General features: G+C 41.4%; 1 protein-coding gene and 1 long non-coding RNA gene across 5 annotated transcripts in view; one reads left to right on the forward strand and one right to left on the reverse strand.

Annotated features, from left to right (window-relative positions):
- ATP10D (ATPase phospholipid transporting 10D (putative)) overlaps window positions 1–15895 on the reverse strand; it is a 94970-nt gene that overhangs the window by 29448 nt on the left and 49627 nt on the right. For all 4 annotated transcript variants that reach the window (XM_072944456.1, XM_072944443.1, XM_072944454.1 and 1 more), the window contains exons 10-12: window positions 7526–7764; window positions 3322–3510; window positions 465–1074 (exon numbers count right to left, since the gene is read on the reverse strand). In XM_072944456.1, the coding sequence (XP_072800557.1) occupies window positions 465–1074; window positions 3322–3510; window positions 7526–7764 (1038 nt within the window). The remainder of the gene's footprint in view (window positions 1–464; window positions 1075–3321; window positions 3511–7525; window positions 7765–15895) is intronic.
- Window positions 402–6104, forward strand: LOC140687488 (uncharacterized). The gene is made up of 3 exons (XR_012061886.1): window positions 402–678; window positions 2063–2135; window positions 5904–6104. It is a non-coding gene; the product is annotated as an uncharacterized lncRNA (long non-coding RNA).

Consider the following 15895-nt stretch of genomic DNA (forward strand, 5'->3'; position numbering starts at 1 on the left):
TTCTCCCTGGGGAGAGGAAGGTGCCAAGGACTTAACACAAACACTGTTCCCACACCATCGGTAACGGTCAGTCGCAATGACTATGGGAATGCTGGTTACCATTCCCCGCGCACGTACCGCTCTCCAGGCTCTGCGCAGGGGCGCTGCCTTTACTGCAGATAGTTGATCATTCAACCTCCCGGGAACCTGCACAGGAGGTACGCTAATCCCCGCTCACTGAGGGCTTGGGCACGGAACAGTTCGGCGACTATCAGGTCATAGCTAACGTCAGGATCCAGATTTGAACCGCGGTCTGCGCAACGCCCGAACTTCGGTGCTTTCTCACCAAACCTAGGCAGCTTCCCCGCCTGCACCAAGTGTGAGTGATCCTCACACATCGGCTTGTCTGCCTTTGGAGGCCACTGGGAGCGGGCGTCCCCTCCCCAGGGCTTCCTGCCCCTCCGTCTCTGCCCGCAGGGACCCACCTGGGGCCGCCGCCGCCAGCAGCCGCATGACCACAGAGTCCGCGCCCTTCGTGTACACCACCACCTGGCCGGAGAGCGGGTGCCGGACCACAACGGACATCCTTTTTCTCACTGAGTCGAAGGGCAGGATGTGGAGGAGCTGAAATGTTAACGGTCCCAAAGCAGCGAAGTCCAGCACGACCCGCTCCGGAGACCGCGACCGCAGGGTGCACTGGTAAGCCCGGGCCGCGTACACCAGCGCCGCCTCATCCGGGCTCTCGGCCTCGTAGCACAGGCTGGAGGCCAAGGGCTGTCCAGGCAGGGGTTCCGCCTTGCTGCCGGCGACATCCGTGTCGCCGTTTCGTTTCTCAGTTTCGATGGGACGAGCTGAGGTACCAGAGCCCTGGGGGCTGCGGTCTGTCCGGGAGACGTCTTCCTCCACAGGTGAAGCGGGTTTCGTTCGGCTGAAGAGAGGCAGCCTGCTCACAAAGGCGTGTGGGACCCCCGACCATGGCTCCTTCCCACTGGCAAGAGATGGCGAGCTCGACCTTCGGACGGACAGTCTCTGGAAGAGGCTTTTAATCTCTTCCAGAGACTTAATGGGCATTCCACTCAGAGCAGAGAGTCCGACCTAGGGAAGGATCATTTGGGACAAGGTCTCAAGAATACAGTCAAAAGCAGTTGATAACAACTCTGAAGTCAAACCGGAAAAAAAAAACAAAAACCGATGCGAAGAATGATCACTCCCTTAAATAGCTAGCAGCCTGCTTCTTTCTTAAACCACCACAGAAGACATTAATAAAAATTAAAATAGCCATGATGAAAAAGATGTGCTAATGTGGATGGCATTGTGAATTTCTACAGCCACTTAGGAAGAAATCTGACACTGACAGCAAAAGACATAAAAGGCTAATATTGCTAGCAGTGGGCATACTTATAGCAATTTTTCCTAATGAAATAACTTAAAAAGTAGAAAATTAATCATCTTTATTGTATGCATCCTAGCAATGACTATTTAAAAATTATAAGCAAGTTAAGTATTCAATAATAGCAAATTAGAAACCTCTTCTTAAATATTATATAATACCTAAAGTTTATAAAGATTATGGGCAAAGATTGAAAAATCTATAAAAACAGTATGAATAGTGTAAGAACAAATAAATAATGCACATTTGAAACACTGAAAGATAGCAAATCAAAAAATTAACAACATGTATTCTTTCTTTTGTTTTCCAGATTCTAAAATGGTTGCTAATATGACTTAAAAAAATAGGCCAATAAGGTAGCTTGTGGAAGAATGATCAGAATCATAATATGAATTCAAATTTCTATTTTTAGAGAATTTTTTCTTGTTCATAGCCTGATTTCTTCTAGATCTTAATTTTTATCAGTGATTAAACTTAGAACTTGATACAAATTGTGAAGACCAATTAATAGAATTCTAAAATGTTCTCATTCAGAAATGCCCAAGGGGTGGGTGGGTAATAACTCAGTGGCAGAGATTAAGCTTAGCATGTATGAGGTTCGATCCCCAGTGCATCCATTAAACAGAAAGAAAGAAAGAAAGAAGACGACCAAGGAACTAAAAAGTGTTCTAATAATTATTAATTTTTTGACAGTTCGAGGGACTCGTGCTGGTCAATTTTCAAATTTACTGGCAACTCAGAAATGAAAAATGAAACTCGACCACAGGTGAGCTTTCTGAACTGCACGTGAATTCTATCCGCTCTTTATGCTCTGCCTTTCCATCATTACCTTGAAGTAGCATGAAGCCTAGGCTCTTACAGGCCTACACAGATTTTCTTTCAGGCCACAGAATACTATCTTCTTTGAGGATAAGGCAACAATATTTCTTAAGCATAAACATCAAAAGATGTCTGCATTGGAAACAGACGTATATGAAAAAGTGTTATGTGAGGAGAAAGAAGATCCAGTGGTTTATTCTCTAACTGCATCATCAGTTTTCAAAGAGAAAATTACTAGTCGAAATCTTACAAAGAGACAGTTTCTGATCAGATGATAACTTAATGGGAATTAAATTATTTTTATGTTAAAACTGACCACCTCTGAAGTTGCCAAAAGAAAATGAGCTGAGGGATAATTAAAATTGAATCGGGCTGTGCTGCAGATTGAGTTTTCAGTGGATGTGTGCAAAAGGGGAGATGGTCACACTCAAGGTAGGTAACACAGCAAGTGGTGAATCACCTGTCTCTACAACAAATTTTCCTTTTTAACTGAAAGTGAATTTTCCATGAATTCTAAGCTACAAAATAGACTTTAAAAATCTAGCTTGTCAGGGAACTGCAGAACCTTGGTATATTACAGATGTGCTGGACTGAGTTTAAATGAACACGACGGGTACATGAAAAGGTACATGATCATGAAACTTAATAAGGACTCCAATACTTCATATTTTGCTTGATGCAGCACATATGCTGGAGGTCTCAGGAGGATCAGAGAAAGCTTCAGTTTGGTAAGGAAACTAAAGCAAAATGAACAGAGTCACATGTCCCAAGACCTGCTCTCATCAGCTGTCCTTCCAAACGGTCCGGCAGCACTGAGTCAGACTTCCTGGGCTCAACCCCACCTCCCCCACAAACTGATCCTGTGACCCTGGGCAAGTCACTGAAGCTCAGCTGTAAAATGGGGGCTAGCAGAGGAATGGTACCTAGTTCACGGGGCTGCTGGGAGGATTAAACGTATTAATACCCATAAACCACTTAGAACATCAGTAAGCTCAGAGTACAGATTAAGCAACGCATAAATGTCACCTGTTACTATTACTAATTACTATCTACACAGCAAGACCACATAACAAGTATATTTATACCCAAGTTCTCTTCTGGAAGGTGACCCCTGTTTGCATTAGAGACCTTACCTTCTGCCGTGGTTGGTTAGGAGCAGAAACCACTACTGTGTTGCAGATTGCCAACGCAATAAAGAAGTCGATGATGTACAGAGCCTCCAGGGGTGGGTCTGGGGTGGTCTCATCCAGTGAGGCCAAAAGCTGGGGTGTGATCTGACTAAACTTGTCCAAGAGCCTTGTGTCTGGTACCACGTCAGTTTCCTGAAAAATCCAGCAAGACACAGTGTTGTTACAACAAGCACCTAAAAGTGTGAGATGGACAAAGTACATGAGATAATGAGTGAGATGCGACCAGCACAACAGAAACCCACATAATGCAATGTTCCTTTCCCTTCTCGAATGACACACTCGTCTTCAGACAGGTTACCAGGCTCACAATAGGTTCTAAAGGGCCCGGTTTTCGGGTATCACGAAGCATTCTTAAATTTCTATCTGAACACATCAACATCTACTGTTCTGTGATATGTGACTTAGCAAAATTTGAGTCTTGTTGAGGTTGATGGAGTTCATAGGCACTGGTAACCTGAAGGTCGTTCATTAATGAGTCACAACATTTCCTCACGAGTCTCACACATAGAAACGCTGCGCCATGCCTGTGCTGGCCCTCAGTTACTCAGAGAACCACCCTTTCCTCAAGGATCTTCTTGCCAAAGTCAGCGGAAGAGTGTGGCAAAGTCTAACACTCTCTCTTGCTTGATGCTTGGGAAGCTTATTGCGTGGTGTCGGTGAAGACCTGTGATCATACTGTCATCTAGTGAGTGAGAGACGCCATGAGTTGGAGCAACATTTCCAGAGGCATCCTTCTCAGAATGTTTACAGATATCAAGCAAAAACCCAAAGAGTTCCATACCGAAATACGTTTAAGAAATGTTTCAACAGGTCACTTTACTGCAGCACCTCTACGAGCATTTAATGGGTACCGAGAAATCTCCAAGCAGCAGCTAGTATGCACAGACTTCCCCTAGTTTTTTTTTTTTTTTCAGAGACATTTATTCTCAGGAACACGATTAGTAGTTGGAGTCCTCAGAAGCAAATAGTGATTTCATTGTAGCAATGATCTCTACCTTGACTAATAACTGGCTTCGGGACATAAGGACCCTACTGCAATTTGAAGTCAATCTAAGACTGATGAAAGATTTATAATTTCTGTCTTTGTGAAAAATGCTATGGACCTAAGTCAATCTAATATGTCATTTGGGGAATTTACAAATCTGTGTGTGACCAGGAGAGTTTAAAAAGAGATGCTGGAGCTGACCAAAGCTGGAGCTCTGGTCAGCAACAATGTGCTTATAAGAAGTATTGTCAAAAGAAATGTGAGAAACTCAGGACCATACAAGACCCCAAAAGCATCATAAAATAATATATAAAAGAAGAGCCCAGAAAAAGATTTAAGGAAAGATCCATATCAGAATGAGGCTGTGGGGATAGAACATTCTTCCCCTTTGTTGGTGACTCTAAAATAAGTTAATCCCTAGTGACTAAGGTATTTCATTGCTGAATTGAGGAGAGTGTATAGGGTTATCATATGCAGTTCTTACCTATAAGACCACAGATGTTTTTCCTAAGATCTAAATCTTCCTCATGGAGACCTTTTATTACAAAATCAACTTTTGCTCTTTTTTCCTGTGATGCATAGCTCTGCCTTCTCTGAAGTCCTATTACCCCAGGACTCAGGCCCACACCATCCTGCTTTAGATGATCCCATGTGTATGTACTTCTCTCCCCAAAGTCTGTAGCTCCTTTAAAGGAAAGACCTTATCTTACAGGTTTTTGGATCCCTAACTCAGTACCTGGCACATGGACAAGCTTATTGTTGTATGTTACCATCAAATACTTGCTGGGTTTATCCTCCATCAAGAAAGGGGTGGAGAAACATTAAAAAGATGTTACTCTTCAGAAAACAAATCCATACACCGCTCCCATTAGGCCTCAGAGAGACATTTTTATTTTTTTTTAAATGCAGGGAAAATGTATCCTCCTAACCAGAATACCAAGCACAATGTGGACCGCTTCCCATAATTAAATTAAGCCTTATCTGTTTCATGGTGGGAGTCCAGCATCTTTGTCCTCATCTTAGGTAACACCTAGCTATTTGAAATTTTAGGTTTGCCACCATCATTCATATTATCCCTTTCTACCAGGCTGCAGACTTCACATTCTGCTTCCTCCCTGTCACCCTCCCTCCCCTCTCTTTCTTTTTTTACCCCAATATAAATCAGAATTAAATAATCAAACACTGGCTAAGACACCTCTCTGCTCTCTCAGACTGTCAGACAAAGCTTTTGGGTAGCCTTACTATATACTGAATATTAAGTTTGTTTTAAAACTGGAGTGATCAGGACCCACTTTAATTGTTTAGGCAAAATCTAAAATGCCCAAGGCTTAAGAAGGGACAAAGATACTGTGTGCATGAGAGAGCGAGCTGACTGAGCTCTAACACCATGCCCCGCTCCTCCCCACTTCCACCTATTCCTGAACAGGTCCACCTGTTTTTATTTCATTTCCCACCACCACCCTCACTCTAGTCTTAGGGACTCACACCTCCATCTGGACAACTTCGACTTAAAAACAGACACAACTGTCTTCTTCCTCAGATCCCTAAATACCACAGACCCGAAGGAAAAAGACAAAGGCCAATAACCACCATGGACAGCTCCTCCTCTACATGAAGTCCGCCCCAGCCCTGCGGTTCCAAGCCTGTGGCACATGCTACATGCTGTCCGCCCCAGGGCTCTTCCTTCTTTTTCTGTAAACCCCTACTCATTAGTTTAATCATAAATCAAGTTTACCTCTTTTGTGTAGCCTTTTTTCATCCCTTCTCATCCCTTAGAGTTGATCACTCACTTCTGTGTCCTCACCATACTCTGGATTAACTAGCATGACTGCATCTTTAATGCAGGATTATCTTTACTTACTAATATATCCTCTACCTAGGACAAAGCTGAGGAATGGGGGCATGTCTTATTCATTTTGTATCCCAGTATCTAGTACTGTGCCACTGTCTTCTGCTAATTGATTAACTGACTCACTCATTCCATAAATATTTATTGTTGATCTCTGGTGTCAGGCACTCCTTAAGGAGAGATGGGTGCACAGAACAGATGGGATCCTGGCTATATGGAATTCATATTTTAGGTGGGGAAGACTGCAGATCCAAAACACTAACCTATCAACAAATAGGTAAGATGCTTCTAGAGTGAGACAGGAGTTGGGAGGATGGAATGTACTTTGGATTAGTGAGCAGTAAGGTTTACTAAGGAGGTGACACCTGAGCTAAGAAAAGCCCTGGATGAGTGGTGGTAAAATGATTGTCCTAGTTGCTGAAATTGCACATCTGCTGGAACTCTGAAAAGAGCCAGATTCCTCTCAAGCCCTTTCCAGGACAAAAGATCCCTGGGGTCTACTGAGATCACATCTCTACTAGGAGATTCATACACAAATTCAATATAGAAATACAAAGGTTCCCTAAGGCTAATTTGTTCTTGTTATGTCACCCATTTCAAGAGGTCACCAATTGGTTATCAATCTCATGGCTGGGGAATCCTCATCTTGGCAAAACACAATAGTTAATGAACTGTGGAGGGCAGGGAAGGTAGCTGAAATTTCATAGAAGTAACTTTAAGTACAGCCAAACTTTGACTTCTAATTCTTTCACACAAGTATTTTTCTCTTTCCCATCTCCTACATGGTCCTCTCTCTTTTCTCCTCGCGACTCAAGAACACACCCTGTTGAGCTCTCATATGGAAATATTAGAAAATGACCTTCTGAGGACAAGGAATGGGGAAGAGGACACAGGTTTGGTGGGATTTGGGGGAAGATTACAAAGAGATGAAAAAAGGCCTTGAGGATACCAAAAGGCCTTTGAATTTCCCTATCAATCAGATACACTTACCTGTCTATGAGATACCTCTGGTAGGCTTTCCTGGTTCTGAGAGGGAGCCATGATCCTCAAACCAAGGCAGCCTTTTCCAGGCTCACACATGATCAATCCTGATCAGAAATATTATGTTTTTTCAGAAGTGACATACTCTTTCTCAAACTGAATTCTCTCCAGAATTAGGAAGCTGGAATGTGTGGCAATCACACTGACCTGCAATTATGCAGTCTCTTCCCAGCTAGAAAAGACAGCGGTGTTTGGCTCTATTCTAATCAAAAGGATGTTCCTTCCTTATTCACTGTGGACATACGAGATTCAAGTCACGCATTCACACTTACAATGGGGCTACTGAAAGCAGCCTGTCTGGAATGAGGCCCTTCACTGGCTCCTTCTCCACTTCCTGAAGCAGAACAGCTCCCAGTGAGATGATTTGAGGATTTACTTCCCAAAGGCCCATTATGAACTGTCCTGCAGCTGGGAGCCCTTGGTTTCACCATACTGATGAGGGAGCCACTGGGAGGGCCTGCAGCATCTGCATCTTCAGAGACAGCTTCCTGATAGGACTCCAACCTCCTGGCTGAGGGATAAAAATCACACTGAGTCACTACCTGAGAAGGACCACTTGCAAGTTGAATACATCAGGCATTTACTATTTCTCACCATCTCCTCCCTTTTTAAAGCTGGCCTTCAAACTCCTCCAATACTCACAGTTAATGCACTTACCTTACTGAGAAAAGTAGAAGCAATCAGAGAGGAATGCCCTTCTTTTTCCATTATCGAATCTACCAGCCTATCTGCACTGTACCAAACTCTGTGTCCCTCCCACTACTATGGATAAAGCTTCGAATGCCAAACCCTCTGCTTGTGATCTGGGTCCCGGCTCCAGCCTTCTCAAGGGCTTCACCCTCACCACTCTCCCCTCTCTCACATACACCAATCCCTCCTCAATGGATCTCAATGCTTTCTGTCCCTGTCACTGCACTGACACTGCTCTTGTCAAGGCTGTTAACGAGCTCTGTGTTACTGACACCACTGAATGCCTCTGTTTGTATCTTACACGAACTCTTAGCAATAGCCAACATTCTCTTCTTAAAATGTCCCCTTCTGGTTTCTTGTACACTATGTATACCTGTTTTTCTTCCTACGCAGTGCTACTGCGTCTTAGTTTTTCTATCTGTCTCCTCGTCTCCTCAGCCCTCAAATACTGGACTGCTGCAGGAGCTCCTTCCCTTCCCACCTACATCCTCTTCTTTGGTGATGTCATTTGGTCTCACCTTTGAAATTTCATCTCTGTGCACATGACCTCCAAACCTGTTCCTTCAACTTTGACCTCTCATTAGAATCTAGACGCATATATCCAACTCTCTGCTTGACACTTCCAGTTGGATATCGGGGAGGCTCTTCGAGCAGATACCTGCATGGCTCACTCTCCTACCTCCTTCAAGTCTCCTATCGTATCCGTTTGTCAGTGAAGACTTCCCAGATCTAACCACACTATTTATTATGCATCCTATCCCACCACTCACCACCATCTATATATTATATATCTTTTTATTTTTCGAATCATCTAGTAGAATATAAACTCCAAAAGTACAGGGTTTTGTCTTTTGTCAATACAATATTCCTAGAGCCCAAAACAATGGTTGATAGCTACTCTATAAACACCCGTTGAATAAACAAATAATGGACATCTTAAATTTGATATGGTAAATGTAGGGTGTTCCTTCTCTTCCCCTAACCCCTCAAACCTACTTTTTCTTTGGTCTTTCTCATCTTTGCAAATGGCATCTAAATATCTACCTAGTTATTTATACCAAAAAATCTAGGATTCTCCTTGATTTGTCTTTCTTCCCTACCCCCCATTTTTAAAGCATCACCAATAACTGTCTATTATTCATGCCAAATATATCCCAAGTATCTCAACTTCTCTCCATCTCCATCACCTTAATCCAAGCCATCATCTCTCAATTTGACCAGAGCAATAGCCTCATAACTAGTCTCCCTGCCCCTCTACAATCCGTTCCTCGAAGAGTAGCTAGAGAGATCTTCCTAAAAGATACAGCAGATCAGACCACTCCCTGCACACAACTTTTCAGTGGCTACGTAATTCTCTTAGAATAAAATCTGAACTCCTTATCCTGGCTTATAGAACTCAAAGTGATCTGGCCTCTACTGACCTAACTTTCTTGTCCCTCCTTTTCTACATTTCCACGAAAATCCCAGCCTCACTGGCCTTTCTTTCTTTATTCTGAAAATTGTCAAGCTCATTTCAGTCCTAGGGCCTCTCTACTAGCTGCTCCCTTTGACTGGAATGTTTTTTCCCCTGAATTTAAAGATCATGCCATTCAGATCTAGACTCTGATATTCCGTCTTTGAGAAGACTTGCTCGACCATCTAATAATTCTATATCTTATCACCACATTTAAATTCTCTGCAAAGAACTTCTCACTGTTTAATATTTTTCTTGATTTAAAGTAATTTCTTTGTGATGATTTTCTCCAACAGAAGCTCTGTGAGAACATGGGCCTTGTTTATCACTACGGCCAGGGTCTAGAATACACTGTAGACAATCAAAAAAATACGCGCTTGTTGGATTCCTAGTTGTCAGTACTCAGTCCAAGTCTAGCTACTAAATAAAGTATGGCTTTCAGCAAGTTAATTTATAAAATAAAGAATATTTGCATATCCTATTTATTTTAGTAATTTGTGTCTGTATTTTTTAAGGACAAGGAGAGGCTAAGAGGCAACATGGAGATTCTGGGTTCTGGAACTAACTCTTCCAAAGAGTTACGCATCTTTCAGCAAGTCACTTGCCTTCTCTGGGGCTCTGTTTTTGCAGTGGCAGAATGAACAACGTGGACTCCATGACTTCAATATCCTTTCCAATTCTGCAGTTCTAAGAGTGCCATTATAGTCTCTGCCTAAAATATAGACTGTTTCCCTGTATGACTTTTCAGCTTCAAAAACCAATCTACTTATTGTGCCTCAAACATGGTGAAGTTCTCCAGTCTCACCTGTGCCTTTGCTTAAGATATCCATTCTCTTCCTTTGTACTTGCATCAATCCTGAACGTCTTTAATGGCTTAGTTCCCATGCCAGTTCCTCAAGGAAGACCTCTGCAACGGTACTGGCTCTCACCTGTATCACTCATTGGTACCACTTCAGAGCTTCCATGTGCTACTGAATGTTACTATGTGCCAGGTATTTGTCTCATTTAATCTCTGTCACAATCCTATGAGGTAGATATCATTAATACCCCCATTTTAGAAGTAAAGAAATCAAAACTAAACAACTTTCCCCATCTCACAAAAGTGATACAGTTTTAGATCCAGTTCTGCTAAATTCCACAGCCGACATTCTGAGTCTTCATGCTATATTGCTTTTTAAATATAGCCGAAAAAAGTTAACATGTATTATTCCTTATTATTTTGCATGGTTAATATCTCCTGCTTGACTTCAATGAGTTTATGTTTTGTACTTTAAATATTTATTATATGAATAATGAGTGAGTGTATTAATAGACGTATGAATAAAATACCCCTAACATCAAGGGAAAGTTATGGGGTAGGAAATTAACACTTACTAAGTACCTCTTTTTCATCAAGCACCTTGCTAGGTCCTTTATTTTTAATTTATTATTATTATTATTTCCTTCCTTTCTCACATCTTTGATAACCCTTGGCCACCTGGCCAGGGCTGTTGCCTCTGACTGTGAAGGCTATGATCAGTCCCTTATATAAACAACTGTATCTAATTATACCTATATATTTTGTTTTCATCTTAAAAATAATGCTATCAGGTAGAAACTCTCACTGCTCCACTTTGCAGCCGAGGAGACTAAGGTCCAGAAAGATTAAGTACTCTGACCGTGGTTAAACAGTTAGTTGGGGGCAGAGATGGGATGTGAATTTAGATTTTCAAGAATCCAAAGTCAGTTTTATATCCACTACATTATCCGACCTTAGCAGTTACTTGTATATATGAGGTTATTTGTATATATGAGTGATTCTCTACAAGGGGTGAATTTGCACCCCAGCAAACATTTGGCAACGCCTGTAGACACTTTCGGTTGTTACAGCTGGGGGAGGAGTGCTACCCACATGCAGTGCGCAAAGGCCAAGCATGCTTCTAAACATCATGTCATGCACAGGCCAGCTCCCCCAAGAGAAGTGTTCCAGCCCAAAATGTCACCAGTGCTGAGGCTGATCAATCCTCAAGTAGCTAAAGAAATTTATCGATGATGTGATACCATTTTAAAACAAATAATTAAAATACACACAACATATATAAACATGAAGGCTGCGCTTCAGGCATCTCTCGTGGCCATCATTAGGGAAACCAGCCATCATGCAACGGTGTGGTTAGTGTAAGGCCAGCAAGCTCAGCTGTTACTGTAGGACAAACCTGCTTAATAAGTAGAACTGTAAGAGTGAAATCAAGAAAATATGGAGGAGCTCAACTTTCGGTCACTTTGTGGAGAGCCAGGAGAAGTAAACAGACCAGTAAAGTTATAATGTGACTCAGAAAACAAAGCTACCAGAGCTTTACTTCAGTGGGGAAAAAAGAGAGTTTAAAAACTGGGTACAAGAAGGTTTATTATTGTACTGATAAACAAAATCTATCCAAATGATCGTGAAGATACTTAGTGAGTCCCTTAAAGTAGATTCCATTTACTTCCAGGAGTGCCTCAGCATAGCACAGGGATTCTTGCCTTCCAGCTCCCAAGAGGGAACATCCGAAGTCTGTGATCTTTCCTCTGTCTTAGGTGGGTACTACATTAGGTACTAGGTTAGCCACTTTATTTCTCTTTCTTACTTAATCCCTCATCTGCCTTCTCTTCCATTCTCCTCTTCAAATATCCAGTAAGCTGTTTATGGCCTATTATTTACATGTATTTGATATCTAGAAGAATGAGCATGAGATGATGGAACAAAGCATTTATCACCCAGGAAATGTGCTCTCCCAAAGGCCAAAAGCAAAGGTGAACAGCACAGAGCACTCAGATAAACTTCTTTCAACTGTTCTATCTGCATATCTTCTATCAAACATTTTGCTATGGACTAATCCCCCGAACATTACCAGCATTTCAACTTTTGCCTGCTTGTAAACAGCACACTCAGCTGAGCCTCTTTCAACTGTATCAACCACATATCCCTGATACAAAACCTTTTATTCTAAACGAATTCCTCGTACATTTCCAGCACTCCAAGAATTTCTTGTCCAATATTCTTCAAGCCCTAAACCTTGATCAGTGCAAGTCCACCTCTAAAACTGACTGCCTGAAAATCAAAACAACATGCAGAGAACACTGACTTTAATCATATGACACTTAAAAAGGTATTTTTGTTTCCATGTCTATCTCCCACATTGGACCATGAGTTCCTCAAAAGACAAGCCTATTTCTTATTTTGACAACAATTATGGTAACAATAATAATGGCAGCTAATACTTATAAAAGAGTTTATTATATGCCATGCTCTAAGTACCTCTACATGACATCTCTCATCCTCGGAATCACCCAGTAAGTAGACACCATTACTGATCCTTATATTGTGGCCCAGAGAAATTATGTAACTTGCCCAGGGTCACACAGCTTGTAGGCTGTGAATATGATAATCAGATTCAGAAGGCCTGGTTCTAATATTCTTGTTCTTGGAACCTACTAAATGCTTCCACCATGTACATCAGATTCACCAACTGTGCATCACAAAGGCACTCTGCAGGCAAACTCAAATTAAGGGACATCCTACAAAATCCCTGAATAGTGCTCCTTAGAACTCTTAAGGTCATCCAAAAAAAGGGAAAGTCTGAGAAACTGTCAAATCGAGAGGCACCTAAATGATGACTAAGTTTTATGTGGTTTCCTGGATGGGATCCTGGGACAGAAGAAATATATCAGGTAAAAACCAAGGAAATCTGAATAAAGTATGGATTTCAGTTAATAATGATGTATCAGCATTGGTTTATTACTTATGACAAATGTATCTTAAGACTAATGTAAGATGTTAATGATGGGAAACTGGGCAAGGGAGTGTTCTGGAACTCTCAAAAAGAACTTTGTAACTTTTCTGTAAATCTAAAACTATTCTAAACTAAAAAGTGTATTATTAAAAAGCCATTCTCTTTCAGTAATCTTTTAAAGGAGTTTTTATGAAATTTTTAATATGCCTGTAAGTCACCTGGGGATATTGTTAAATGAAGATTTTAATTGGAGTTTTAACGAGGGGCCCGAGATTTTGCATTTCTAATACATGCCTGGGTGTTGATGACACTTAGTCCATGGACCAAATTTCTACGTTGTGAGGTTTTAAAACAAGAAATGATGTCATCTGACGTGTTTAGTTCAACTGCAAACAGGTAAGGGGTTATTTCCCAGCAGCATTTTTTTTTAATGGAAACATCTCCTAGGCAGTTCTTTTGCCAGAATATCCTAAGGGCTTAACTATTTCCACTGTAGTAGAAACAATGTCTCAGGGTTAAGTTCTGTGGAGAACTGGCTCCTATCATGACCACCTTCAGCATTCAGAGTGTGTGTGTGTGCGCGCGCACAATGCTCGTGTGTTTGTGTACATATGCTTGTTTTTCAACCACTACAGACAAGAGGTCAGGAGCTCTGGATGCATGCATGGTACAGAAGTGTTCATAGGCAAAGCAAGCACCTCCTGGAGGGGGGGTAACACTCCCTGTTTCACACGCAGGTATCTCATCAATGATACTTCAGTGTGGGTGGCATTTGATTCTCAGTCTCGGTATCTTCTCTGCAGGAGGGACCACAGAAGAGAAGTCCTTCCTGGGAAGAAGTGTGTATATTCAGGGACTTTCTAAGAGGGCTAATAGCAGCCCTCTCCCATGCTACAGATGCAGTATATAAAATCCCAGAAATACAAAAAACATAATTCAGTGCTTCCCACCATATATTCTGTGCAACATTACTACTAGAAGACACTTCTCAAATGTAGGTATCCATAGTCAGATACTTTTGGAAAACACTAATCTCACAAACGGATGTGGAGGTTTAGCTACAGTGATGTTCACTGCAGCAGTGTTTACCACCACCAATGACTGCTGACAACCTAAGTTAATGGTGGATTAGTTACATACATTTTGGCAATTATTACAATGTAATACAGCAAAACTACTAGAAAAATAAGGAGAGAAGGGGAATGCGATTATGATAAAGTCTTAAGAAAAATGATCATGTAAGTAAAAGCATGCTGATTTTTGTTTAAAAGACATATAGATATTAATGTGTACAGAAAAAGAGACTTTAAAAAGGCACTAAAATGTTAACAGTGGCCCACTCTGGTGGGGTTATTAATAGCACTTAAATTTTCCTCTTTTGGCTTATCTAAAATTTTCTATAATAATGCGTTTGTAATAAAAATGCAATAAAGAAGATGAATCAATGCAGAATATCATATCCAATATGACTTGTGATTTTTCACATTTGTATAGTGATTATATGATAAATCTTCAACATTTTATCCCTCATACTCATAAGTAACAACAAAAGCTGGCTTAAAAATATATGTACCTAAGAGAAAATATAGTATAATAAATATTTAATTTGGGGCAGAGTGGATGTCTAAGTTTAACACTACTGGCAGAAATCATAATATTCATAAACTTAATAATAGTCATAATTGACAAGACTTACTTAATAAAAATGCAAAACTCCTCATAAGAGACACCCTAAGCAAAGTTAAGAGGCTGTGGTAGACAGAATTCTAAGGTGGTTCCCAAGATTCCCGGCCCACCCCGGTGTACACACCTTGTGAGTATGACAGCATCTCACTTCTGTGACGGTTACATGATGTCACATGGGAAAGGAGGAAGGATCTGGCAGGTGTAATCAAGTCCCTATCCGGCTGAATTTGAGTTAATGTAAAAGAAGACCCACCTAAGTAGCTGTGACCTTGTCAGGTAAAAAGAGGTGTCAAGACTTCCACAAAGTCAGAGAGAGGCAATGCTAGAGATTCCACATTGGCCTTGAAGAAGTGAACCACCATGCTGTGGTGAGACCACACGGCAAGGAACGGTGGGCCACTGCTATGAGCTCAGAACAGCCCCAGGCTGACAGCCAGCAAGAAAGCACGGACTTCAGTCCTACAGCCTCAAGACTCTGACAACCCCAAAACCACGGAACTAAGAAGAGGACCCTGAGCCTCAGATAAGATCACAGCCTCAACTAGCACCTTAGATTTCAGCCTGGTGAGAGGCTGAGAGGACAGAGCCACAGAAGCTGTGGGATGGTACATTTGTGTTGTCTGAAGCCACTAAACTTGTGCTAATTTCTTATGCACCAATAGAAAACTAATACAGTGATAAATGACAAACCAGGAATATATTTGCTACATATAGAGGAAAAGAATAATATCAAGGTTAATACTGAAATTATTTATCAGCCAGTTCAATACAAGTGCACTGAGGAAAACGGACACTGGCCACAGACAACCTAGACTGGGGCACACAAACTGAACATCAGCCCGGCCTTAATAAATAAAACCATCCTACAGATTCCTAAGAATAAGAAAAATGCATTTGTAAAATAGGAAGATACGATCACTTTACCAAGGAAATTCAAATGGCCAATAAATAAAAAGTTACACATCTCATTACTAATAAGAGAAAAATTAAGACAATGAAGTGCTAACTGCGTCTACAAAACTCACACAAATTAAAAAGAGTAACTTCATCCCATTATGGCT

The sequence above is a fragment of the Vicugna pacos genome, chromosome 2 (assembly GCF_048564905.1).
Source record: "Vicugna pacos chromosome 2, VicPac4, whole genome shotgun sequence".
Classification (NCBI taxonomy): Eukaryota; Metazoa; Chordata; class Mammalia; order Artiodactyla; family Camelidae; genus Vicugna; species Vicugna pacos.